The sequence below is a fragment of the Monodelphis domestica genome, chromosome 8 (genome assembly GCF_027887165.1).
Source record: "Monodelphis domestica isolate mMonDom1 chromosome 8, mMonDom1.pri, whole genome shotgun sequence".
NCBI lineage: Eukaryota > Metazoa > Chordata > Mammalia > Didelphimorphia > Didelphidae > Monodelphis > Monodelphis domestica.
The window spans coordinates 1856989-1880923 of NC_077234.1; the positions used below are offsets into that span (position 1 = coordinate 1856989).

The 23935-nt window shown below is 63.7% G+C and overlaps 3 protein-coding genes across 5 annotated transcripts; 1 reads left to right on the forward strand and 2 right to left on the reverse strand.

Moving 5' to 3' along the window:
- Positions 1-861: 861 nt before the first annotated feature.
- KIAA0753 (KIAA0753 ortholog) lies at positions 862-20523 on the reverse strand. Of its 2 annotated transcripts, none has more exons than XM_056806917.1 (18): positions 20390-20523; positions 19457-20039; positions 18842-18948; positions 15551-15613; positions 15230-15445; positions 12706-12913; positions 11372-11580; positions 8397-8522; positions 5771-5940; positions 5579-5698; positions 5188-5277; positions 4881-4959; positions 4176-4256; positions 2800-2967; positions 2350-2437; positions 1538-1658; positions 1228-1452; positions 862-1098 (listed from the first exon to the last, which is right to left on the reverse strand). In XM_056806917.1, the coding sequence occupies exons 1-18, from the start codon at positions 20414-20416 to the stop codon at positions 981-983; spliced, it is 2799 nt and encodes a 932-aa protein (XP_056662895.1). In that variant the 5' UTR covers positions 20417-20523; the 3' UTR covers positions 862-980. The 2 variants fall into 2 exon arrangements, with proteins under 2 accessions (XP_056662895.1, XP_056662894.1); XM_056806916.1 differs by having other exon boundaries at positions 5188-5508.
- Positions 20396-21783, forward strand: TXNDC17 (thioredoxin domain containing 17). Its single transcript, XM_056806949.1, has 4 exons — positions 20396-20990; positions 21114-21195; positions 21298-21373; positions 21630-21783. The coding sequence occupies exons 1-4, from the start codon at positions 20396-20398 to the stop codon at positions 21696-21698; spliced, it is 822 nt and encodes a 273-aa protein (XP_056662927.1). The 3' UTR covers positions 21699-21783.
- Positions 21784-21872: 89 nt separating this feature from the next.
- Positions 21873-23460, reverse strand: MED31 (mediator complex subunit 31). 2 transcript variants are annotated; one of them, XM_056806952.1, is made up of 5 exons: positions 23305-23460; positions 22697-22859; positions 22516-22593; positions 22239-22335; positions 21873-22137 (listed from the first exon to the last, which is right to left on the reverse strand). In XM_056806952.1, exons 2-5 carry the CDS (start codon positions 22740-22742, stop codon positions 21921-21923), a joined length of 438 nt encoding a protein of 145 aa, XP_056662930.1. In that variant the 5' UTR covers positions 22743-22859; positions 23305-23460; the 3' UTR covers positions 21873-21920. The 2 variants fall into 2 exon arrangements, with proteins under 2 accessions (XP_056662930.1, XP_056662929.1); XM_056806951.1 differs by lacking the exon at positions 23305-23460 and having other exon boundaries at positions 21873-22593; positions 22697-23230.
- Between the last annotated feature and the right edge of the window lie 475 nt (positions 23461-23935).

Sequence of the window (23935 nt, forward strand, 5' to 3'; positions counted from 1 at the left end):
GTGCCTGTGGGCCGGACCGTCACGTGGACAGCGAGGAGGTGGAGGTGGAGGCGGGGCAAGAGCGCCCGCCCGAAAGAAGCCCAGGCGAGGCCGCGAGCCCATTTCTGGTCACCAGCTGACTCCCGAGGCCCCGCCCCCTGCCCGGAGACGGTGGCTCCGCCCCCCGGGGCGTGCTCCCGGCCTCGCACCTGCTCCCCTGACCTCCCTGACGGTCACGCCCCGCTTCGGTGCCGGCCTTAAAGGGCCCCGAGAGCCTCTCCGACTGCGCCCCGGCTCGCGCCGGCCTTGCCATTGTGGAGGCCTCCCAAGGGCGGGAACGTCGAGGAGGGCCCCTACGGGACTGCTCCCGCCGCCTTCCTTCGGGCTGCCGGCGGAGGCGGGGCTCCCGAGGATCCCTCCGCCGCCTCCCGCCGCGGCCCAGGGGAGCTCGCCGGCCCTCCTGCTCTCAGACACAAATGCACTCGAGGTTCTCCAAAAGAATGACTTTATTTCCAAAAACGTTCTCCGGAGGGCCGGCTGTCCGAGACCCCGCTGGCGAGGCGAGAACAGCCGTGGAGTTTGCTGGACCCGCCGCTCCCCGGGCCCGCCCCCCGCCAGCCCCGCCGCCCCCAAGGCTCCGCCCGCTCGGCCTGCCCCCCCCTTGGCCCACAGGCTCCCTGGCAGGGCGGGTGACCACGCCCACGGGAGGTCTGGGATGCGCCAAGCAGGCTCGCGGGCTTCCTCCCGGCTGGAGTCGGGCCGCCCGCCGGGCCCCGAGACCCCCCTCCTGGGCCAGCCAAGCCCTGAAGAGGCCCCCCTCCCCCCGCCCCGCCCCGCCCCCCCCAGCCCAGCTCGCGAGTGACCAGCCTGGGGAGGAGCGCCGAGTGTGCAGAGGACAGCAGGGGCTGCCAGGCTTCATTCATTGCAAGGGGCAAACAGACCCGAGGGAAGCTCTGAGGTCGAGGTCGTGGCCGGCTCGCTGGGCCGCAGCCTGGCAGCCTTTACTTGGAAGGTTCTAGGAACTCGGACGTGAACACGGCCTCGGCATAATCCTCGCACACATCCTGGAGCTCGGCTGCGACGTCTTCCAGGGCCTCCTCGACCAGCTCTTCTGCCAGGCTGCGGGCCCAGGGCGGGCTCAGGGGCGGCCCGCTGGGCCCCCTCCGCGTCCCAATGGCCCCCCTCCGCGCCCCCCCCGCGGCACCCCCCCTCCGCACCCCCCCCCCTTGGCCCCCCAGCCCCCCTCACCTCTCCACTATAATCCACGGGTTGAAGGAGCCGACGGACTCGTGAGAGATGGTCCGGAGATACTGCTGGTAGCTGTCCTGGTAGTCGCCAAGGCTGCGCAGCGTCTCCCGGGGCACGGAGAGGAGGGTGCTGCCCTCTGGCTGCTGGGGCAGCGTGGGGGGCACAGGGCGAAGGGGGGCTTTCTTCTCCCCTCTTTCCTCCATGTCCATACTTTCATCAAAATACCTGGGGCCGGGCGGGGACAGCGTGAGCGCCCCCCCCACGGCCAGGCGCCCCGCCCCCACCCCGCCCCGCCCCCACCCCCCCTCACTTCTCATCCAGAGGTTTTTCAAGCAAGACGGTGGCTGCGGGCTCCCAACTGGCTGCCCTCTTGGTGAGCTGGATTGGGTGAGGCGGCCTCGGCCTCTCATTGACTGCTGGGCCTTTTCTGTCTGCGGGGGCAGCAGCGAGGGGGGGCCTCAGGGGCGGCCAGGCTCCATCTGGGGGGCCCCGGCTCGCCCTCCTCGACAGCCCGGACCCAAGCATCTCGGCACCCTCGCCACTGCCTTCTTGGGCCGCTCCCCGGCAGGGCCCCAGGTGCCCGGGGCCCCCTCTCTCGGGAGGTGCCCCGTGTCTGCACCCCCCCTCCCAGGTTCTTCCGGAGGAGCAACCGAGGTGGGGAAGGGAGGCCTCCCAGAGCAGGGGGGATGGGGGACCCCCAATCCCACGGCAGGGCCAGGAGCTTGGGAACGACCGCCCCCCCACTCCCTCCTCCGCCGTCACAGCAGTGGGGTGTCCTCTCTGGCCCCCGGGGTGGGGGGGCTCTGAAACAACCCCCCTCCCCACTCACTTCTTAATCATCCCCAGCGGCTCCCAGGCAGGCAGCTTGGCGGGGGGGAGGGTCCTCCTGTCTGCCCCCTCCTCTCAGTGACCGCCTGCTGCCCAGGCTCCCCTGGGGCCCTGCACTGGCCTCCTTCCCATTGGTCTCCCTGCTGGCCTCCACACAAAGTACCAGTGATGTCACAGGCCAGCCGGCCGGTCAGTCCAGCCCTGGCCCTGGCCGTGCCCCCACCCCGGGGCCTCCCTCCCTCTGGGGACGCCTGGCCCAGAAAGGCCCCCCGGGAGGGCACGGGCGCCACTCACCGCTCCTCCCCCTCGTGGTCCCGAAGTCCAGGTCGGGATCCGCGTAGACCATCTGACTGAACCTCTGCCGGACGGCCTCCTGGCACCGCTGCCGGGGGCAGACAGACAGCGAGGGTTAGCGCCGGGCCGCCGGAGGAGGGCGGGCGGAGAGCAGCAGCCCCACCCAGGGAGCGAGGCGGCCGGCCGGCCGGACACACACACGGACGGGCCAGGGGCCCGCCCAAGCCTCAAGGCCCCAAGCTCCCGGCTCGGGCCAGGGTCTCCTGCCCTCCCCTGCGAGCGGGTCTCTGCTGGCAGACGCCTCCCAGGCCTGACTCCCCTGTGATGTGGGAGTCCCCAGGGAGGGAGGGAGGTCCGAGGCCTCCCTGCAGGGCACTGAAGGCCACGTCTAGACCGCTCCCCACTCGGCTAAAGGCAGCCCCCAGCCCCCAGAGGAGGCAGGCCACGTACTTCCATCTCCTCCATGCGCTGCATCATGGTCCAAAGAGTGGGGCTGACCTCATGCTGGAAGCCCTGGGCCTCGGGCTCCGAGGCCTCGGAGAGAGAGCGGCCGCTGCCAAGGCCCGGAGCCAAATTGTCCGGTGCGACGTCCGACGCGTCCTCCTCACTGGGCAGCACCTGGAAGACGGGGCGTGCGGAGGAGCAAGCCCGACACAAGGGCCGCCACACTCGGTCTCCATCCCACAATCATAGCTAGGATTTCATCAGCACGGGAGGTCCCAGTGTGCAAAGTCCCTCCTTCCAACACAGACCGGCGCCCACTCTGGGCCGGCTCGCTTCTTCCCGAGGCCGGGCACAGCCTTCCGCGGAAGGGCCCAAAGGACAAAGGAATCCGAGGAAGGCTGGAGCCCCACCTCCCAGGACGCGAGCAGGCACCCCCAGAGGCAGCCGTGCTACTTGGGGCCGCTTCTGCCCTCCCCCGGCTGATCCCAGGAACGCTGCCCGCTGGGCCGGGGCAGCCCGTCCATCAGGGGCGACTCTCGCTCTGGCCCCAGGTGCATCCTAGACCCCCGCAGCTCTCGAATGGCCATCCCGTGACGGGGGGCCGCGTCCCCTCAGCCCCAGCGGCGGCATCCCCGGGAGGGGCCTTCGTCCGACATGAGATCAACGTGGCCCCCGAGAAGTAAAGGGGGGCAGACAGAGGATGGGGGGGGGAGGGGAGGAGAACGGAAGACGGGAGGACAGATGGAAGAATGGGTGGGTGGATGATGGACAGACAGACGGATGGCTGGATGGATGTGTTGGAAGCCGGTTCCTCTCCACGGCGTCTCCCCCGAGACCCGGACCCAACTACCACTGATTCATTCGGGCGTAGACGAGCCCCAGAGAAAGGAAGTTAAAGAACCGGGGCAGGAATGAGACAGGAAACTGGACCCGAGCCAAGGAGGAGACGCGCTGCGGCTGGAGCAAGCCGCTGGGCAGCCGAGGGCCCCACCAGGGCGCCGGGAGTTAGAAGGCGGAGACTCTGCCTCTCCCGCTTCCCCTTGTTTCTGATTTCATAGTCATTAAGCTACGGGCCGGCCCAGAATATCAAACATTGCGGAGGGAGGGGCGGCCAGTTGACACTAACTGGGCCCTCCGGCCATGCCCCGACCCCCCTCCCCTTGCACCGACCAACCCTCATCTGAGCTCTGGCCCCAGAGCCCGAGTGCGAGGGCAGGCAGGGCGGCGGCGCGCCTTCAGCCTCTGGGCCTCAGCGGTCAGAAGGCCGCACTTGTAGACGGGGGCCTGGGGCGGACTCGCCTCCCCCACTTGGAACCAAAGCTTCGGGGGGCCCAGGGGCAGGAGGAGCCGTGCCGGGACCAAGGCGCGCCCACACAACTTACTTTCTCGGGAGACTGGGCCCGGGTTCCGGGGAAAGACGAATAATCCCCCACCTGAGTGCTGGCTTCCAAAGAATTGACCTCCTGCCGAGAGACGAGGGGTAGTGAGCGGGCTGGCCTGCAGCCAGCAGCGAGGGCAAAGCCCTCGGGATGCCATTTCGGTGGGCATTTCCCGGCCAGGAGACTCTCAGGGACGTGCCAGGGTCACTCCGCGAGCACGTGGCTGGCCCGGCTCACCCAAGCCCCGGAGGGCGGACCGTGGGCGACGCACAGCACCCGGCCCTTTGGCGCCTTCGTCGCCTCCTCAGTGGCCTCCGGGACCCAACCCTGAACCCTGTGACGGCCTCAAGCCCCTCCTGAGCACCCCTCCCCCCGCCGCCTGGCCTGGCTGACCGCTCAGCCCGGACATCTCTCCGGCCGTCGGGGCCACCCTGGCTTCAGCAGGGCCTTCCTTTGGCGGCTGGCTGGAAGCTCCTCGGGGGCTGCCACGGCAGGTGCCCAATCAAGGCCGACGCGTGGCGCAGAATGGCATGGCGGCGGCAGCGCCCACTTCCCAGGACAGGCATCGAGAGGCCGGCCCCCGCCCAGGAGAGCTCATGCCAGCAGGGCCGGTTAAAGGAAGGGCCTCGAGCCAAGGGGGGGCCCAGGGGAGCCCCGGAGGCGTCGGCCGCGTGACCCACCTCATGTGCCCCCGGCCGTCGCCGTTACCTTGGCTCGGTCCAAAAGGGGCTTCAGACGCTCCAGGACGACCTTCTCCACCTTGTCGACCAGCTCTGAGGCAGACGTGCTGGACGGGGACAAAGCGGTCGGCCTTTCTCCCTCCGTGCATTGCCCGGCCCACCGTGACACGGGAAAGGAAGCCGAGGCAGAGCGGGGAGAACGCGCACTTATTTGGCCCCGACGGTGTGCGCGCCAGCTAAGCAAGGGCGAGCGTGACCCCCATTCCCCAGATGAAGAAGGGAGGCCCAGGGGGGGCAGGGCCCGCACCTGGCCCTTCTCCCTCAGCCCCGCTCACCTCAGCCTATGCACGTTGGCCATCTCCCGGGCCCGGAGCTCCTCCAGCTCCTTGATCCTCCGGGAGCTCTCGGCGTCCAGCCAGGCCAGCCTGCGGGAGGCGAGGGTCCTCGTGGGTCTCAGGCGGCCGGGGGGAGCCCCCTCCCCGCGGGCCCTCTGGGGCCCCTCTCCAGACCCGCCGGGGCCCCCTCGCCCGGCTCCCCCATTCACCTGGTCTGCAGCGGAGGCGCCGGGGCCATCGGGAAGCGGCTCCTTCGCTTTCCCCTCCGGGGAGGCGGGGGGCCCCCCCGCACTGGTCTTGGCGCGGGGCCAGGCCGCCTTCCTATGCAGAGGGACAGTCTGAGCGGCCTGGCCCGGGGGGGGGGGGGCTGGGGGGGGCCGGGAGCACTGACCTGAGCGCCTCGCGCTCCACGGCGTCCCGCGGGGGCCTCTCCACCCGCTCGGCCTCCTGCTGCACAGACGGCTCCCTGGGGGCCTCTTTGGGGCTGCCGCTCGCCTTGCCCCAAGCGACGCTGCAAGGCCAGACAGAGAGCCTGAGTGCCGCCCGGGCTGCCGCCAGGGGGCGGGGCCGGCCCGGGACCTACCACTTCGGGGAGGCTGGAGGGGACGTGGGGTTGGGGGGGATCCACGGCGCCCGCAGGTCCTTCGCGGGGGGGTGGTTCCTCTTTAGTCGGGACGACACGGTGGTCCTCTGGAACCTGCAGTCCTTGCCTGGGGCCTGCCGGGGGCGCAGCCTCTCTGCTTTATGGAGGCCCTGCGGGGAACTCGGTCACTGCACGGGCCCCTCCTCGCTCGCCCCCGACTCCCGCCGTCCAGGGCCTGGAGGCCAAGTGTGGGGACCCCCGAAGGCTCCTCCCACAAGCCAGGCCCCTGATGCTGTGGGAAGGCTGGTCCCACCCGATGCCGGATCCTCCGCACCCCTGTGGGTGCTGGCCACGTCCATGTCAGGGGCCAAGAAGATGACAGAGAGGGAGAAAAGAGGAGAGGACGGACAGACACTCGGGCGGAAAGAGGCACCAGGACAGAGGGAAAAGGAGAGGGAGACGGGGAGGGAGGGAGGGAGACAGAGGGAGAGAGAGAGGGAGAGGGAGAGAGGGAGACAGAGAGAGACAGAGTGAGAGAGAGGGAGAGAGAGAGACTCAGAGACAGAGAGAGAGAGACAGAGAGAGAGAGATGGAGAGAGACAGAGAGAGACAGAGAGAGATGGAGAGAGAGAGAGAGACAGAGTGAGAGAGATGGAGAGAGACAGAGAGAGATGGAGAGAGAGAGACAGAGAGAGAGAGAGGGGGGGGAGAGAGAGGGGAGAGAGAGAGAGAGACTCAAAGACAGAGAGAGAGGGAGAGAGAGAGACAGAGAGAGAGAGGGAGAGAGAGACTCAGAGACAGAGACAGAGAGAGAGACAGACAGAGTGAGAGAGAGAGAGGGAGGGAGGGAGACAGAGAGAGGGAGAGACAGACAGAGAGAGAGAGAGGGAGGGAGAGACAGAGAGAGAGGGAGAGGGAGACAGAGAGAGAGAGGGAGAGGGAGAGGGAGACAGAGAGAGAGGGAGAGACAGAGAAAGAGAGACAGAGAGAGAGGGAGAGAAAGAGGGAGAGGGAGAGAGAGACAGAGTGAGAGAGGGAGAGAAAGGGAGAGAGGGAGAGGGAGACAGAGAGAGAGAGAGAGAGAGGGAGAGGGAGACAGAGAGAGAGGGAGAGACAGAGAAAGAGAGACAGAGAGAGAGGGAGAGAAAGAGGGAGAGGGAGAGAGAGACAGAGTGAGAGAGGGAGAGAAAGGGAGAGAGGGAGAGGGAGACAGAGAGAGAGAGGGAGGGAGACAGAGAGAGAGAGAGAGACAGAGAGAGAGAGAGGGAGAGAAAGAGAGAGAGGGAGAGGGAGACTGAGAGACAGAGAGAGAGACAGACAGAGTCAGGGAGACAGAGAGAGAGAGGGAGGGAGGGAGACAGAGAGACGGAGAGACAGAGAGACAGACAGAGAGAGACAGAGAGAGAGGGAGAGAGACAGAGAGGGAGAGAGAGGGAGAATGAGAGACAGAGAGAGAGAGACAGAGAGAGGAGAGACAGAGAGAGACAGAGGGAGAAAGAGAGACACAGAGAGAAAGAGACAGAGAGGGAGAGAGAGAAAGAGGGAGAGAGAGACAGAGACGGAGAGAGCGATAAACAGAGGGAGAGAGACAGAGAGAGGAGAGACAGAGAGAGACAGAGGGAGACAGAGAGAGAGAGGGAGAGAAAGAGAGGGAGGGAAAGACAGAGACACAGAGAGAGAGACAGAGAGAGAGGGAGAGAGAAAGAGGGAGACAGAGAGAGAGAGGGAGAGACAGAGAGACAGAAACAGAGAGACAGAGGGAAAAGAGGAAAAGACAGACAAGGAGAGAAGAAAAGGGCCAGGGCCAGCCTGCCAAGGAGCAGAGGAGAGGTTGGGCCAAAGGCCCAGGAGAAAGCAGGGCTTCCAGAAGCCCAGGAGGAGAGGAAGGGAGGCCCCCAGGGCCCAAGAGAGAAGGCCCGGAGAGCTGAGCCCCAGGGAGGTGCGAAGGCAGCCCTGAGGGGGCAGCAGGCTCCAGGTCCCTGGTGGGGAAGGAGAGGAGAGCCCCGGTGTCTGATGCCAGGGGATGAGGAGGGGGCAGATCAGAGGGGAGGGGGCAGGAGGGGAAGGGAGGCTCAGGGGCACCAAAGGGCCAGAGCCGGGTAAAGGAGGAGCCCCAGCTGGAGCCCTGGCGTCTCTCTCCAAAACAAAGGCTGCCTCCAGGCCGAGGACCAAATGCTGCCACTCACCGGAGGAAGATACCCGGAACCCTTCAGAGACACACTCAACAGCACCCTGGCGAGGGTTAGGAAAGAAAAACAGCCCAGCAATGCAGCATGTCGGGGCTGCCCAGTGGAGAGCACAGAGCCTTGAACCAGCTCAACCACGGCGAGGCCTTCCCCAAGAGAGCGGAGAAAGAGGAAGAAGGCCTCTGGGTGCCAGACTACTGAGGGGCTCCTCCATTAAGAGAATGGACAGGGGTAGCTCCATGGCTCTGTAGACAGACAGCCAGGCCCAGAGATGGGAGGTCCCGGGTTCAAATTTGACCTCAGACACTTCCAAGCCATGTGATCCTGGGCAAGTCCTGTAACCCCCGTTAAAGCCCAGCCCTTCCTGCTCTTCTGTCTTAGAGTTGTTACCGAGACAAAAATAGGTTTGGTTTGGTCGGGGCTTTTGGAAAGAGACACACCGTACAACCATGGCCGAGTAAGTTGTGGGTCACGCTTGGGGCAGAGAATGATGGGCCGATGCCGGGGAAAGCCCTCCCGCCGGGACAGCTCGGCGAGAAGAGGAAAGAACGATTTCGAGGCCGTTTCTAAAACGAGAGAATAAAACAAGCGGAAATGGAAGAGACCAATGAGGCCGGCAGCACAGGCGCTGGCACCCCCGAGAGGGCAAAGTCCTGGCAGGACCCCAGAGGCATCGGGTATGAGCGGCACAACGGATGGGGCCCCCGCCAACTACTTAGAGACGTCTCATGGCCCAGCCCAAATCCATCATTGGGTGCACGTCAGTGCCTGGGTCTGGGTCTGCCTGTATCTGTCCCCATGTTTGTCGATATCTGTCCACATGTCTGCCTGTAGGTTTGGGGGGGGGGCATGGGTGTCTACCTGTGTATGTATGTCTGTATCTGTCCGCATTTCTGTGTCTTCCTGTCTGTCTGTGTGTCTTCCTGTCTGCCTGTATCTGTCCACATGTCTGCATGTGTCTTCCTGTATCTGTCCACATGTCTGTGTGTGTCTTCCTGTATCTGTCTGCATGTCTGCGTGTGTCTTCCTGTCTGCCTGTATCTGTCCGCATGTCTGTGTGTCTTCCTGTCTGCCTGTATCTGTCTGCATGTCTGTTTGTGTCTTCCTGTCTGCCTGTATCTGTCCGCATGTCTGTGTGTCTTCCTGTCTGCCTGTATCTGTCCACATGTCTGTGTGTCTTCCTGTCTGCCTGTATCTGTCTGCATGTCTGCGTGTGTCTTCCTGTATCTGTCCACATGTCTGTGTGTCTTCCTGTCTGCCTGTATCTGTCCACATGTCTGTGTGTCTTCCTGTCTGCCTGTATCTGTCTGCATGTCTGCGTGTGTCTTCCTGTATCTGTCCACATGTCTGTGTGTCTTCCTGTCTGCCTGTATCTGTCCGCAAGTCTGCGTGTGTCTTCCTGTATCTGTCCACATGTCTGTGTGTCTTCCTGTCTGCCTGTATCTGTCTGCATGTCTGCGTGTGTCTTCCTGTATCTGTCCACATGTCTGTGTGTCTTCCTGTCTGCCTGTATCTGTCCGCATGTCTGCGTGTGTCTGCCTGTATCTGTCCGCATGTCTGTGTGTCTTCCTGTCTGCCTGTATCTGTCTGCATGTCTGTGTGTCTTCCTGTCTGCCTGTATCTGTCTGCATGTCTGTTTGTGTCTTCCTGTATCTGTCCACATGTCTGTGTGTCTTCCTGTATCTGTCCACATGTCTGTGTGTCTTCCTGTCTGCCTGTATCTGTCCACATGTCTGTGTCTTCCTGTCTGCCTGTATCTGTCTGCATGTCTGCGTGTGTCTTCCTGTATCTGTCCACATGTCTGTGTGTCTTCCTGTCTGCCTGTATCTGTCTGCATGTCTGCGTGTGTCTTCCTGTATCTGTCCACATGTCTGTGTGTCTTCCTGTCTGCCTGTATCTGTCCACATGTCTGTGTGTCTTCCTGTCTGCCTGTATCTGTCTGCATGTCTGCGTGTGTCTTCCTGTATCTGTCCACATGTCTGTGTGTCTTCCTGTCTGCCTGTATCTGTCCGCAAGTCTGCGTGTGTCTTCCTGTATCTGTCCACATGTCTGTGTGTCTTCCTGTCTGCCTGTATCTGTCTGCATGTCTGCGTGTGTCTTCCTGTATCTGTCCACATGTCTGTGTGTCTTCCTGTCTGCCTGTATCTGTCCGCATGTCTGCGTGTGTCTTCCTGTATCTGTCCACATGTCTGTGTGTGTGCCCCCGTAGCCGCTGGGGAAGCAGCTTGACCAGGCGGAGGGGGCTTGCCCCTCACTAGCCCAGGGGAGGGCAGGGAACAGTGGCTTTTCCCCAGCACAGGCAGGTGGGGGCACGCGGCTTGGCCCTGGGCATTTTACTTTGTTCCCAAGCATACAGACAAGCGTAGCCCATCTGTGTCTGTCCCAGAGAAACAAAGGTCTGCCGGTGCCCTCGGGCTCGGCTCTGCTGCCGGGTGCCCCTCTGCTAGGGGGCATCGGGCACCACCTCCAGGGGCTGCAGAGGCTCACCCTGGCCCACCTTTACAACATGCACCGCCTGCCTCGAGGCTCGAATGGCAGAACAGCCAGAGGGACATGGCAGAAGTCCTTCCTCTGACAGGAGGAAGCTGCCACCTGGGGATGTGCACGGCCTAGGTGAGGACTAAAGCACAATGCTCAAGTCTGGGCAGCAGGCCCACTCGGGCCCTGTCAGAACAGCCGGGAACAGGCCTAGTCACTGAGCTCCCACTCTGGGAGCCATCTGGAGCCCATCTGGCCTCCCTCTTGGCCCAACAAAGAGGAAAAGGCCCAGATTTGCGGGCAGATTTAGACACAACAAAATCAAAACATCTTACCTTCCGTAGCAGGAAGAGCTAGGCAATGGGGGTTCAGTGAGTGCCCAGGGCCACCCAGCTAGGAAGTGTCTGAGGCCAGATTGGAACCCAGGACCTCCCTGAGCCACCTAGCTGCCCCTTGTGGACAAACAGATAGCAAAGAACTGGACACGGAGGGGTGCTCATCGCCCGGGGGGCCAGCAGACGAGGTGAGGTCTGTGAATGGGATGAAACCCTGCCGTGCCCCAGGGAGTGAGGAAGAGGAAGGCCACGAGTGGCCCAATGCCCGGGGCAGAGGCGGGTGCTGGGCTCGGCAGAGCCTGGCCATTATAAGGGTTTCTCTTCTTTGCGGGGAGGACAGAAAATAAATGCTTGTCATTTAAAAAAAGTCCCCGATAGCACCCCGAGGGGGGAGTCTCGGTGGTACCTGGGGACGAATGGTGACGGGGCCACCCGCGGGCGATCAGGGCTAGGCAGATGCAAGGAGTTCTGGACGCCCCTCGGGCCCCCCTGCTGCCCCCATCCGCAGAGGAGACTCGGCTGCTTTGAGGGCTGCTCGTGTCGTGGGCGGCTGGGGAGACCCCAAATCCCGGAGGCACGTCGGGGGGAGGCCTGGCACATACCTGCTGTGACTTGGTGGCTGGCCCAGCGCCGTGCCTTTGGAGGAGCCCGCTGGCGGTCAGTGGCCGCTTGGTCCTCATTCTTGCCACCGGCCTGCCTCGAAGAGCGACGTCCTGCTGGGAGGAGGCACGCTCCCCTTCGGGCTGGCCCTCCGGCCCCTCGCCCGCCAGCTGGCACGGCGGGGGAGCCAGCATGAAAGACACGTGCTCGTCTGCGTCAGGGGGACAGCACGGAAGACTGCGATTGGAGGGAGAGTGGGGCCTCCCCGGGGCCCTGCCCAGCCACCAGTCATCCCCGGGTGACAGGTGGGGAAACCGGCCGAAGGCCTGGGCTAGCCGCAACCTTCTCGAGGCCGTGACGCTTCGACGAGAGCACGGAGGCCAGCTTGAGCACTCCGGGGCCAGGCAGCCAGCGCCTTCCCGCCCCCAAGCCCCCCGGAGGGCAAGGACAGCCCCAGAGCCTGGGAGCCCGGGGCTCGGACCCAGCTGGCCTCGCCAAGGTCTCCGGGGAGGGCGGGAGGCTTTGGCACCCTCCAGACCCCCACAGACGGCGATGGCAGGATCTCAGAGCGCCCCTCCCCCAACCTCCCTGGCCCTTCTAGAGAGGAGGAAAGAGAAGTCGTCGCCCGCAGAAATGTGGCGGCAGGCTGCCCTGGCCTATGTCCCCTACCCGTGCGCCAAGCTTCGGGGCCGAGCGGGGGGAGACGCCCAGAGGCATCCCCCAGAGGCTGCAGACAACTGCCAGGCCAGTAACGGGCCAGAACTGGACGGCAAAATGAAGAAAGCGAGGTCCAAAGCAGCCACCCCTGGAGCCCTGTTCGGGGCGGCCCCTCAGCCACGCTCCCCGAATCTCGGTATCCTCAACGGTAAAGTGACACTTCTGAGCCCCCCTCCTGCCCTGGAGCCCCCAGAGAAACACCAAAACACGTTCCTTCCTGTCCGAGCTTTGGCTCAGCAGTCCTGGGCCACCAGCCCTTCTCCGGAGCCGATTCTGGCCCGTTCTCGTGCTAGCTCGGGCCGGGGGCCTGAGAAGAAGCCTTGCCCAGCAGCCAGCCTTTGGCTTCTCGAGCCCCCACTACCATTCGAGGGTCCCCAAAGCACGGGGCGCCAGTCGCTAGGCCCAAAGAAGTCAAGCCTGGGCTGCTTCCCCTATCATTCCCGGAAACGCCCGCTCGATGGCCGGGCCCCCAGACTCCTTTGCTTCTGTCTCTTCCCCTTCCTCTCCCGACTTCCTCCCTGGGCGTGGGACACGCCATCCAGACAGGAAGGACATGGAGGCCAATCCCCCCAATTCCTAGAGCTGGCCGCCTCCCGACGCCCCCCAGGGAGCTCCTCACCCTCCAGGAGCCTTCGCGCCCCGGGCCACCTCCCCTCTGGGGCCAGCTTCTCCTTGGCCACGCAGGGCTTCCTGTCTCTCGCTGGCGACGCGCTCAGCGACCGCTCGAAGGCCCCGGGGAAACGCAACGGAGACTGGCTCCGATTCCCAGGAAAGCTTCTCTTTATCTTTCCGAGGGACGGCTTCTTTTCCAGGAGGGAGTCGAGCTCCTGCCGAGACAGCGAGGTTCCTCTTACAGAGGCCCAGGAAGCTGTGTGAGCAGCCCCAGAACCCCCTCTTCGAGGGCCTGCTGACACCTGAACGTCCGTGAGGAAGCGCCGGGAAGGCTCGGCAAGACAAGAACACGATCGGGGGAATTTCCACCCCCAAACAAGGACCGAGCCCCAAAGAAACGCTGGGAGTTCACATTCCATCGGCGACTAAAGGGCGTCCTTTCAGAAACAGAGGCGGCCACAGCACCAGGAGCTCAGCCCCCGCTTGGGGAGCCGGGGCCCCCCCCCCGTGCCCTCGGGTCTGCACAAGCAAGGCAATGGGCTTCCGGAGAGAACTGGGGGCCAAAGGCCCCAATCCGCGGCCCGGCCTGGGGGTGCCCTGCTTCGGAGGGTCCCCGGAGCACCACGGGGAAAAGCCCGGCCCTCTCAAGCAGACCGTGGAAGAGGGTCCTGGCTCGGAGGGCCACAGCGTCCCACCGCCGTGCGGCAGAGATGCACGCCATGCGCAGACCCACGGCCACGCGCACGCAGGAAACCCAAGAACGTCCCCCATCCACAGCGCGACAGCACCGAAGATGGAGGACAGAGCAGACAAGGCGGGTCCGAGCTGAGCGACCCCCACTGCCTCGCCTTTGCCACTCTGCCACAGGGCGGACACTTACTTAGTGCCGGACAGGAGACCGCAGGGCCCAGATTCCAACGACTGCAGGCTCTGGCCCCCCAGGCAAAGGCACGGGCAGGGGAGCTGCGGCGGATCAGGGCAAGGGCTTATGGGAAATGGGCCCCACAGAGGAAGCCGGGGGAAAGGCCGTGCGGGGACCAGGCCGAGAAACGCCGCAGAATCCTTGAGGACATTCGGAGAGGCCCGCAGAAACCAATGAGAATGGGGTGGAGGCGAAACCCCAGGGCCTCCGAGCGGAGAGGAGGCCCCCGGCCTTGTCTGTCCTGCAGGCCAAAGTGGCCAGCAGCACGGGCTGGGCGGTGCCAAGAAGAGAGCCCTGCCCGACGGCTGGGTGCCAGGCAGCCAGGCCTCTGCAGGGGGCACCTCCATCAGGGCCCGCATCCCCATGTCTCCACTTGGGCCAGATGCCTCCACACTACGTCCCCAGGCGCTGACAGGCCTTTACCAACCTCAGCTGGCAGGGCCTTCCCACCCCCTTCAGAGCTGATACTCTTCTCTGGAGGGGCATGAACTGGGGCGAATGCAGAGACGACAGGCTGGGAGGTGCGACCTCGAGCTGGGCTGTGCTCTCTCCATCTCTCCCCCTCCCTCCCCTATTTCTCCCTTCTTCCGTGCGTGTCTCCCCCTCCCTCTTTCTCCCTTCTTCCGTGCGTGTCTCCCCCTCCCTCCCTCCCTTCTGTGCGTGTCTCCCCCTCCCTCCCCTCTTTCTCCCTTCTTCCGTGCGTCTCTCCCCCTCCCTCCCTTCCGTGCGTGTCTCCCCCTCCCTCTTTCTCCCCTCTTCTGTGCGTGTCTCCCTCTCCCTCCCTCTTTCTCCCCTCTTCTGTGCGTGTCTCCCCCTCCCTCCCTCTTTCTCCCCTCTTCTGTGTATGTGTCTCCCCCTCCCTCCCCTCTTCTGTGCGTGTCTCCCTCTCCCTCCCTCTTTCTCCCCTCTTCCGTGCGTGTCTCCCCCTCCCTCTTTCTCCCCTCTTCTGTGCGTGTCTCCCTCTCCCTCCCTCTTTCTCCCCTCTTCCGTGCGTGTCTCCCCCCCCTCTTTCTCCCCTCTTCCGTGCGTGTCTCCCCCTCCCTCTTTCTCCCCTCTTCTGTGCGTGTCTCCCTCTCCCTCCCTCTTTCTCCCCTCTTCTGTGTATGTGTCTCCCCCTCCCTCCCCTCTTCCGTGCGTGTCTCCCCCTCCCTCTTCCTCCCCTCTTCCGTGCGTGTCTCCCTCTCCCTCCCTCTCCCTCCCTCCCTTCCGTGCGTGTCTCCCCCTCCCTCCCCTCTTTCTCCCCTCTTCCGTGCGTGTCTCCCCCTCCCTCTTTCTCCCCTCTTCCGTGCGTGTCTCCCCCTCCCTCTTCCTCCCCTCTTCCGTGCGTGTCTCCCCCTCCCTCTTCCTCCCCTCTTCCGTGCGTGTCTCCCCCTCCCTCTTCCTCCCCTCTTCCGTGCGTGTCTCCCCCTCCCTCCCTCTTCCTCCCCTCTTCCGTGCGTGTCTCCCCCTCCCTCTTCCTCCCCTCTTCCGTGCGTGTCTCCCCCTCCCTCTTTCTCCCCTCTTCTGTGCGTGTCTCCCCCTCCCTCTTTCTCCCCTCTTCCGTGCGTGTCTCCCCCTCCCTCTTCCTCCCCTCTTCCGTGCGTGTCTCCCCCTCCCGCCTCCCCCGTACCTCAATTTGCTGCAGGAGCTCCAGGACCACGTCGGGCACAGAAGGGTCGTTGTCCAGTTTGGCGGAGCAAAGGGAAAGCTGCCGGATGAGGGTGCCCAGCTCTCGGTAGCGCTCCGAAACTGCCCGTCCCCTGGAATCTGTGAACTGCTTGACGAAGCTCTGCAGGGCCCTGATGGCTCCACGGTGCGCAGCTGCCAAGCGCGACATCGCTCTGGACTGGTGAAGAGGGAGGACGAGCTGCTACGGCGAGGCAGGCGCCAGCCAGGCCCGCGCAGCCCCGTGACGGACAGAGGGCCGCCGGCCGGGCCGCGGCAGACTCACCTTCTTGGTGTGCTTAATTTCGTGTGGGCCCAATTTATCCAGCTCCTCCTGGATTTCTTTCACCTGGCCACGGGAGGAGAAACAAGCTGAGGAGGGCCACCAGGCCCAGAGCTGGCCGAGACCAGGGCATCAGAGGGGCGCCGAGGGCTCTTCAAGCTGCGGCAGCAGCCAAGGACACACGAAGGGGGGCAGAGGCCTCTCTCCCAGATCAAGAAAGCGAGCTGCCCCAACGGAAGCTCCAGGGAGAGCTTCGGGCCGCCTCCACAGTCCGTAGCCTCTGCCCAGGCGCCCCAAGGTTCATTCAGAGGCCCTTGGTGAGGTCGCCCTTTCCCTCCTAACTCCATCCTGGGAGCCGGGTTCCCCCGAAGGCCCTGCCCGAAGAGACACCTTTGGGGCCAGGCCAGTCGTCCCTGGAAGGTCCCGAGGCCCAGCCTTTGCCCAGCACCGCCTCTCTTCAGCTGTGCTCCCACTAGCTACGCTCATGAGACTCAAAGGAGACGGGCTGCAGGGGGCTCGAAGGAGAGAGAGCCCGGCCTAGAGGTGGGAGGGTCCGGGCTGGCCTCGGGCATTTCCTGGGCAACCCCAGTCGCCTAGCCCTACCACGCTTCTGCCAATACTTGGCACGGAGTCTAAGAGTGAAGGGACCGGCCAGGAGCCTTTGGGGCCTGGAGCCCGGCCCCGGACCATGTCCGAGGGAGGGAGGGAGCCCCCTCAGTCCTAGCTCTGCCTGCAAGCCCCCAAGGGAGACCAGCACAGCGGGCCTCCAACGATCCGATTTCCCAATGTTTAGGTGTCACAAACCCAAAACCGGCACACGCGCGCGCGCTTCCAAGGCTGCTCCTTCTGTGGCAGCTGGTGACTGGCGCCCGGAGCGTCTCCAAGCCGATGGCCTCAGGTCTGGAAAGGGGTCTGACGTCCACAGCAGAATTCCTGGTCTTCCCCTTCCCCGATCCACCCAGTGACCAGGACTCTGCACCTCCCTCCTCGGGCCTCTCGTGGTAGCTCCCAGCTTCCTGACCGGCTTCCCCATGTCCAACGTGTGCCTGGCCCGTGGAGCCCTTCCCTCCAGCTCCAGCCCTTTTCACGGCGTGAGCCTTTGCCCACGCCGTCTCCTGCCCTCCCCTGACGCACGTGCCCCTGCCTGGTCTGCTGTGAAGGGAGCGTCGGCTCCCCTCCCCCTGCTATCTGGTAGCTTCTCCCCGTGCACTCATGCTGCCCATTTTTTCACAAGCTGCTGCTTCCAGACAGCGGACAATGCCAAAAGCTACAGCAGCTGTTCTTGCCGTTCTCACATTCTCTACTCTGGGTTCTAGGCCAGGCCAGCTATAAAATCCTCCTCAGAAGGCCACCAAAGGGACTGAGCTAAGACTGGATCTGCTCCTACCAGGTCCAGGAGGATGTAGGCCCAGGGTAGCAGGAGATCTCTGTGTGGAGATCCTTGGGCATGGCTGACCCACGGGCAAGCAGACCAGTAGCATCAGAACAGATCTGGAGAATGAGTGGGGCCCAGAGATCCATGGGTGAGCTGTGAGGCACTGGGGAGAAGAGCAGGAGGGTCATGCAAGAGCCCAAGTCCTTCAAGGCTCACCCAGAAAGCAAAGGAGGGGGGCAAGATGGGCCAAAGAAAAATGCCAGCAGAAAGAATGAAAGATAATAGAGAGAGAGCCGTGGGGCTTACCGGGCATTCATGGGATGTCCAGTCACCTCAGAAGAGAAGGCAGGGAGGAGAGAGGGAGCTCCCCCCAGGAGAGATCACACCCAGGCCCACCCACGTTTGCACAGGAGTACCTTTCAAGGTCATTTTGCTTTCCTGTCAAGGGATTTCTTCCCAACGTCCCTGTGGCGAAAACAATAGGACTGGTGTGGATGGAGCCCCCAAGGCACCGCTGCCTGTTAGCTGTGTGAATCTAAGAGGTCTCCAGGCTGTGGGAGAGGGCCAGAGCCTGGCATTGGGAGGCAAAGCCGCAATTTCTCCTCAAGGGGGAATGAAATTGTTGTTAATCCACGCCACCTGACCAGGAAACTCAGCTCGTCCCTTGTAACTCAGTAGCCATACAGAGGCTCCCTCATTCCTCTGTCCGAAGAAGAAGAGCCAACGTGGGCCTTCCAAAATCTCAAATGAGTAATACTGGCCATCACTAACCAAGAAGAACTGATCCCCATTAGCCTCTAAATGGAGCTGTGGCGAGGGGTTCCCAGGCACCTGACTTGCAGCCTATCCTAGACCTAAGAGCAATGAGGATCTCACCTACCCAGGCACTCGGCCCATGAATAAAGCAACCAAGCCCCTCTCCCACACAAAAGAACAAACTAAGGAATCCTTTTGAAGGAACTCTTAAACGTAACTGCCCAACTTAACTCCCCAGAACGTTTGGCCCCAAAGAGGAGATGGACTTGGACCATCCTTGTCCCCATCCCTTTTGCTGTTGCTGCTACCCAAGTCCAGCCCCCTGGTGCCACCTGCCAGATAAAATATCTGCAGGAACCTTCAAATTGCTCTCCTCTCATTCAGGCTGCCCTCCCCCTCCCTCCCTCCCCCAACAGATGAGGCCTCAGCCTTTTCCCACTCACACAGCCCGAGAGGATGGATGCCCACTGGCCAGCCTTGAGCAACACAGGCAGCACTCCCCCTTCACGGTGTCATTTTCCGTGAACTGCTGGGTTGTACCTCCCAGGCATGCCTCTTCCTTTTTCACACCTTTGCTCATGGCACTCTCTGTACGTGCAATGCCTTTCTGTGCTAGGTGCTAGAGATAGGAACAAAATAGCCTTTTTGTCTAAGGACAAGAACAGCTAATATGCAAAGGGATCTTGAAGCCAAGCCTTCCTTTTGGCTCCAGTAAGTTCCAGATAAAAAAGAAATTGAAACCCAGAAAAGCTAAAAGCAGAGGAAATGTTAAGAAGGAACCATGAGAAATGTAAGAGGACAACCTGGGCTTCTTCCAATCCCATCCTCGAGGCCCCCTTCCCTGAAAAATGAAGGGGTTGGACCCCATGGCTTAGATGGGTGGAGCAGGACATGGGATGACCAAGGCCCAGAGGAAGGAGAGGGGAGGGAGGATGAGAGCCTAGGAGGATGGGAAAGGGAACTCTTGAACCCAAGGAAAACAGGAGAGGACAAGAGAGGGGAGAAAAGGGGGGAAGGGAAAGGAGAACAGGGGAGTTCCTTGAACAATACACACAGCCTGGCATTTGGCAAGCCAGCACACCAAGGGAGGGGGAGTGGAAAGCTGGCCCCAAGAAGGACTGGGGCTGTCCTGAGTATCTCTAGGAGTCTGGCCCTATCCCTACCTGCTGCTGGAGCCCATAGAGCACACGGGCTGTACGGATAGTCTGCTCCTGCCTGCGTACACGACTTCGCTCGGCCTTATCTGGTTCTAGATCTTCCTCCAGTCCATCTGAAATGAAAGGAGATTTTCCCCACCTGAATAAGAGGTAGGTACCAAGAACTCCAGAATCTTTGGTGAGGCCCCATATTGTGAGGCCATCATGTTGGGATTCCGCCCCTGCCACCGGCTAACTACACCTTCCCTTCCAAGGCCTCCTGAGATGGTAACAGGACAACTCCTATAGGGCTGAGAGCCCCACTACTATCTTCTTCGCAAAACATCTTGGAGCTGACCAAGTTCATGCTCCTGGAAGGGCATCCCAAGGGGAAAAGCCTGGAGATACTTCCTTGAAAGGAATTATTCTTGAGAATGGAGAATGAAGAGGCAAGGTCCCTGGGGCACACACAACCACCGGGCTCCTTCCCTTCACTGGGCCCAAGGCTGCACCTGGCCAGCTGGGGGCTAGGCTTCAGGTAGCTCCCCTGGGGAGAGTCACTGACCACCATTGGGACATCCCCACTTTAACTCTACTCTCTGCCAAGGGTTTGGGAAGGGGCTGGAACCTGGCTCTCCTCACCCTTGGCAGCCACCTTTTCCATCCTTTGGATACAGGTGCTCAGCTCTTTCTGCAGCCGGCGGAGCTCGAGCATGCTCCGAGATTCCACTGCCGGTTGGGCACACACCTGAGAGCCCGGGTCGTGTGTGGGTGGTGAATCGGATTGAGAGCACATCTCTGGACAAGGGGACAGGGGGGCTGCGGGCCTGGGATCGGCCATCTCCACGTGGGAGGTCTGTTGCCTGGCCGGGAAAGGACCTCGAGGTTTCTTGGTCGGCTCGTTCCTCCTCAGGTTGGACTTGGGGATGCCCCGGGCCTGGGCCTGGCCCTGGCCCTGGGGGAACCGAGGTGCGTGGGCCTCGGTCACCAGGTTCTCCAGCTGCTTTCTCCTGACATCTCTTCTGGCCAGGTGGACAGCCACGTTCAGCTTTTCTTCCGATACCACCGAAAAAGGGACCGAGGCCTGGGGGTCGGCGCCCTCCAGGAGCCCAGGGGCACTGGCTCTGCCTGGGGGCCTCAGCTTCTCTATGATGATGGGACGAGGGCCCGAGTACCTGATGGCCAGGTTGTCTGGGATCGAGGGCACATTCCTGTTGAACTGCAGCTGGGGGAGAGAAGGGGAGGGAGAGTCAGGCCAGGAGCGCTGCTCGCCCATCAGGGAGTAGGGGAGGCTCCAGGGTCTGGGGGTCCCTGCCCGTGTGTGATGAGGCTCCCCTGCCCGCCCCACTAAGTCGGGCAGCTTCTGGGCCTCTCCCTGGGAGCCCGGCACACAGCAGGTACTTCCCGAACGCTGGAAGAGGCCCCGGGGAAAGCCCCTCAGGGTGTGAGCAAGAGGGAGGGAGGATGGGGGAGCCTCGACCGACTGGGCGTCTCCAGTAGCTCCTCAGGGTCTGGGTCCCGTAGGTCCCTTCCCGCCGGGGCCAGGGCCCGAGGCCGGTGCACAGGACGAGGTACCTGTGTATGCAGTTTGCTGGGGCCCATGGCGGACTGGGAAGGCCCGAGCCGGGAAAAGGCGCTTTCTTCAGGCCGGCCCGGGCTTTCCCTGAAGGAATCGCCTCCCGTGTCCCCGGCCGCTTCTCGGTGTTCTGCCCCTGTTTCCGGCCGCGCAGCTCATTGCCAGGACGACGGCGCAAGGGTGGTCGGGAAGCCGTTAAAGGGGAGCGGGTGTTGCCGACGGGAGCCGAGAAGGGCCGAACCTCAGGCGGCGGGAGGTTCTCGAGGTGGGCGGGGCCGATCGCGCTCATGCGCAGAGTGCTCCACTGGCTCCTCTACCGACTCCTCCGCGGCAGGGGCGGGGCGAGGAAGCTCCCGGAAGAGGCTGTTGCCCCGCCCCCCACGTGGTTGCCCCGGCCCGGCCCAGCCCGGCCCCAGATCGTCCCAGGTTCTCCGCCGAGCCCTCGAGCCCGGAGCATGGCTCCCTACGAGGAAGTGCGCGTGTCCGGCTTCGGCGACTTCAGCCGAGCGGTGGAGGAGCACGGGGGCAAGACCATCTTCGCCTACTTCACGGGCTCCAAGGATGCCGACGGCCGCAGCTGGTGCCCGGACTGCGTGGAGGGTGAGCCAGAGCTGGGGGCCCAGGAAAGGGAAACGGAGGATTAACAGAGGGGGGCGGGGGTGTAAGGGGGCTCCTTTAGAGGCCGGGCGAGGGCCTGGCCATTGACCACACCTGCTTCCGCAGCCGAGCCGGTGGTCCTGGAGGCCCTCAAGCACATCGGGGACGACGCTGTGTTCATCTACTGCCAGGTCGGGGAGCGGCCCTAGTAAGTGCTCCGCCCCCAAGCTGTCCCGCTAGGGGGGGAGGGGGGCGGGGGGCCGGGGGGCCGGAGCCCCCGCACTCACGGGCTGCGCTCTCTGCCAACCAGCTGGAAAGATCCCAACAATGAGTTCAAGCAGAAGCTGAACCTGACCGCAGTGCCCACCCTGCTCAAGTACGGGACGGTGAGTGGGCCGCGCCGCCGGGAGGAGCCCAAAGAAGGGTTTGTGTGGTGGGAGAGGCTGGGGAGGGAGGGATGGAGCCCCGGCGCCCTGCGCCTCTCGTTCGTGCCCCCTCCCCCCGGGATGGGGCGGGGTCGGGAGGGCGGCCCAGGCCTTCCAGAAGCGCCCTTAGGGCTCGATCTTTTCCTGGTTGACTCGCACTGCCAGTTCTGCCCCACAGAGGGCACAGCTGGCCCCTGACTCGAGGCCTCCCCTGCAGCCTCAGAAACTGGTGGAGGGCGAATGTCTGAAAGCCAGCCTGGTGGAGATGCTGTTCACTGAGGACTGAAGCCGTCCCAGCAGCCTAAAGGAACCTCCTGACTGATCGCTTTGTAGTAATGCTAACAAAAATAATGTTTGGAAAGTTCTGCAGACGCAGTGCCTTGTGGGGGCTCCTCTCCCGGGGGAGCGCCGTTTGGGGCCCGGGGGGCGGGGCGGCGCACCAACAAGACACAACCTGGGCTCGCCACTCGCCAGACTTTACTTTGAGCAGGCCCCCTCCCTCTCCCCCTCACTTCCCTGCCGACAGGGAGCCGCTGCTGCCCTGCTGGGGCTGCGGCGGCTGCTGCTCGGCCAGGGCCTGCTGCAGCCGCATCCTCTTGCGAGAGTAGTGCTGCCAGTGGAGGATCTGCTGTTCGTCGATGAACTTGGCACACTGGGCGTTCACCAGCTCCTTGCGGAAGTGCTCGTACTGGAGCAGCTCCAGCATGTGCAGGCACTGCGGGTACCTGGAAGGGGGACGGGCCAGCTGGGTGCGGGCCCTCGAACGGGTGCCCCGGGGTGCCCACAGGCCCCTCCCGGCCCTGGGCTATCCCGCCCCCGGCCGTACTTGAGGTACTTGGCGTAGTCGGGCTCCTTCCAGTAAAGCAGGTATTTCAGGTAATTGACGAAGGCCTTATCCTTGAAGTACCCTCTTTGGGCCAGGACTGCAAGGCAAGGGGAGAAGGCGGGGTCCCAGCGGCCGGGTACGACCCCAGGGTGGAGTCCGGGAGGCGGATGGCCCCGCCCCTTCCCTTCCCCTCCCCTCCCCCTCCCCGCTAGCCCAAGGGCCCGGCTAAAGCCCACGCACATGCTCCCCGCCCCGCAGCGAGGCCTCGGGGACTCACAGTTCAGGTAGTTGGGGTTGGCCAAGCACTGCACGAATTCCAGCTCCAGCTGGAAGCGCAGCCGGTTCCCGGCATCGTCTGCGGAAGAGGCGAGCTCAGCTCTTCGCGGCGCCGCGCGAGATCCCGCTCCCGCCCCGCCCCGCCCCCTGCTCAGTGAACCCCGCCGGGAGCGCGCACTCACCCGAGGTCTCCATGGCGACGGCGACGGCGGCGGCGGCAGCTGCCATGAGCGAGCTCCCGCCCCGCCCCGCTTCTGCAGCAGCGCCTGCGACACCCCGGAACCGAAGACCCTGCCGCCGCCGCCGCCGCCGCGTCGCCCCCCACGCGGCTGCGCTTCGCAGCGCCTTGTGGGAGAGGAAGGAGATGGGGTGGGACGCAGGAGCTCGCCCTCCCTCGGGCTCGCTGAGCCCCGCCCCTCCGGAGGGCAGTCCCCTAGCTAACGTAGGTTAAATTCGCTCCGAGGCCGCGAAGTAAAGGCGCCTGCGCAGAAGCTGGGCCTGCCCAGGCCCGGAGTATGCCAGTAGAACGGCTGCGGAGAAGCTAGGGGGAGGGGTCCCAGAAACTGACGTTGCGAGCCGGAGAGGGGTGGGTACAAAGTAACTACCGCGCCCTGGAGGGGCGCAATCCGGGCCGGAAACCGGCCCGGCCTGCGCTGGGAGAACCGCCCAGAGGATGACTGTTTCCTACCCGGAACTCCCGGAAAAGGCCATCCAATAGGCCATTCCCCACGCCGGTCTCACCCTCCCGCTGGGCCCCGGGCGACTCTTGCCTGGCTAATGCTTTGAATACCTCTTGGCCATCCCCAGAAGGATGTCTGGGAGCCCTTCGCCGCTCCTCCACGTCCCTGTTCGGGTGCAGCCCCGGCCTAGCCTAGACTCGGCACCCCCACTTTGCCATGGAAGAGGCCTCGGGTTCCCTGGGATTCCCCCTGAGCGGAGGGCGGGACGCCAGGGGCTGGGCCTGTCGGCAGACCACGCCCACCTCCCCCACCGGGGCTTAGCCGATCCCTGCCCCAAGTAGGACCACGAAAAGGGCTTCAGGATGCCTGGGAGGGGAATGAAGGCCTTGAATGCCAAACCGGGAGCTGGGGGGGGGGGGGGCCGATCTGCTGAATGGAGAATGGGCTGGACTGGGGAGAGACCCACCCAGCAGCTGTTGCTGTGTTCCCGGTGTGAGGTGACCTGGTCACCCAGTAGAGCAGAGGTATCTGGGGCCAGAGGGTGCCAGTGATCTGCAGGGCCCCCAGCTGGCCACTTGGGAGAGAGCAGATTCCAGGAAGCGAGGGGTTAAGAGGCCTCCTAGGGCAAGGGAGGGGCAGTGGGGGCCCGAGGGTGAGCCCTGGGAAGGAGGGAGGGGGCCACTGGGGCTCCTCCAAGAGGTCCTCTGAGTTCTCCAAGTCCAGCTGCTTTGGGGGGGGCCA

Bases quoted from the DNA above. Each gene is read 5' to 3' on its own strand.
- KIAA0753 (XM_056806916.1), bottom strand. From the start codon at position 20,416: ATGGGCCCCAGCAAACTGCATACACAG. The intron at 2,438-2,799 runs GTACGTGGCCTG...TGCCCCCGGCAG, and splicing joins AGCGCATGGAGGAGATGGAA to CGGTGCCAGGAGGCCGTCCG. The intron at 1,099-1,227 runs GTGAGGGGGGCT...CTGGGCCCGCAG, and splicing joins CCGTGGATTATAGTGGAGAG to CCTGGCAGAAGAGCTGGTCG.
- MED31 (XM_056806951.1), bottom strand. From the start codon at position 22,742: ATGGCAGCTGCCGCCGCCGCCGTCGCCGTCGCCATGGAGACCTCGG. The intron at 22,594-22,696 runs GTGAGTGCGCGC...CCTCTTCCGCAG, and splicing joins CGTCGCCATGGAGACCTCGG to ACGATGCCGGGAACCGGCTG.
- TXNDC17 (XM_056806949.1), top strand. From the start codon at position 20,396: ATGCAGTTTGCTGGGGCCCATGGCGGACTGGGAAGGCCCGAGCCGGGA. The intron at 20,991-21,113 runs GTGAGCCAGAGC...CTGCTTCCGCAG, and splicing joins GTGCCCGGACTGCGTGGAGG to CCGAGCCGGTGGTCCTGGAG. The intron at 21,374-21,629 runs GTGAGTGGGCCG...CCTCCCCTGCAG, and splicing joins CCCTGCTCAAGTACGGGACG to CCTCAGAAACTGGTGGAGGG.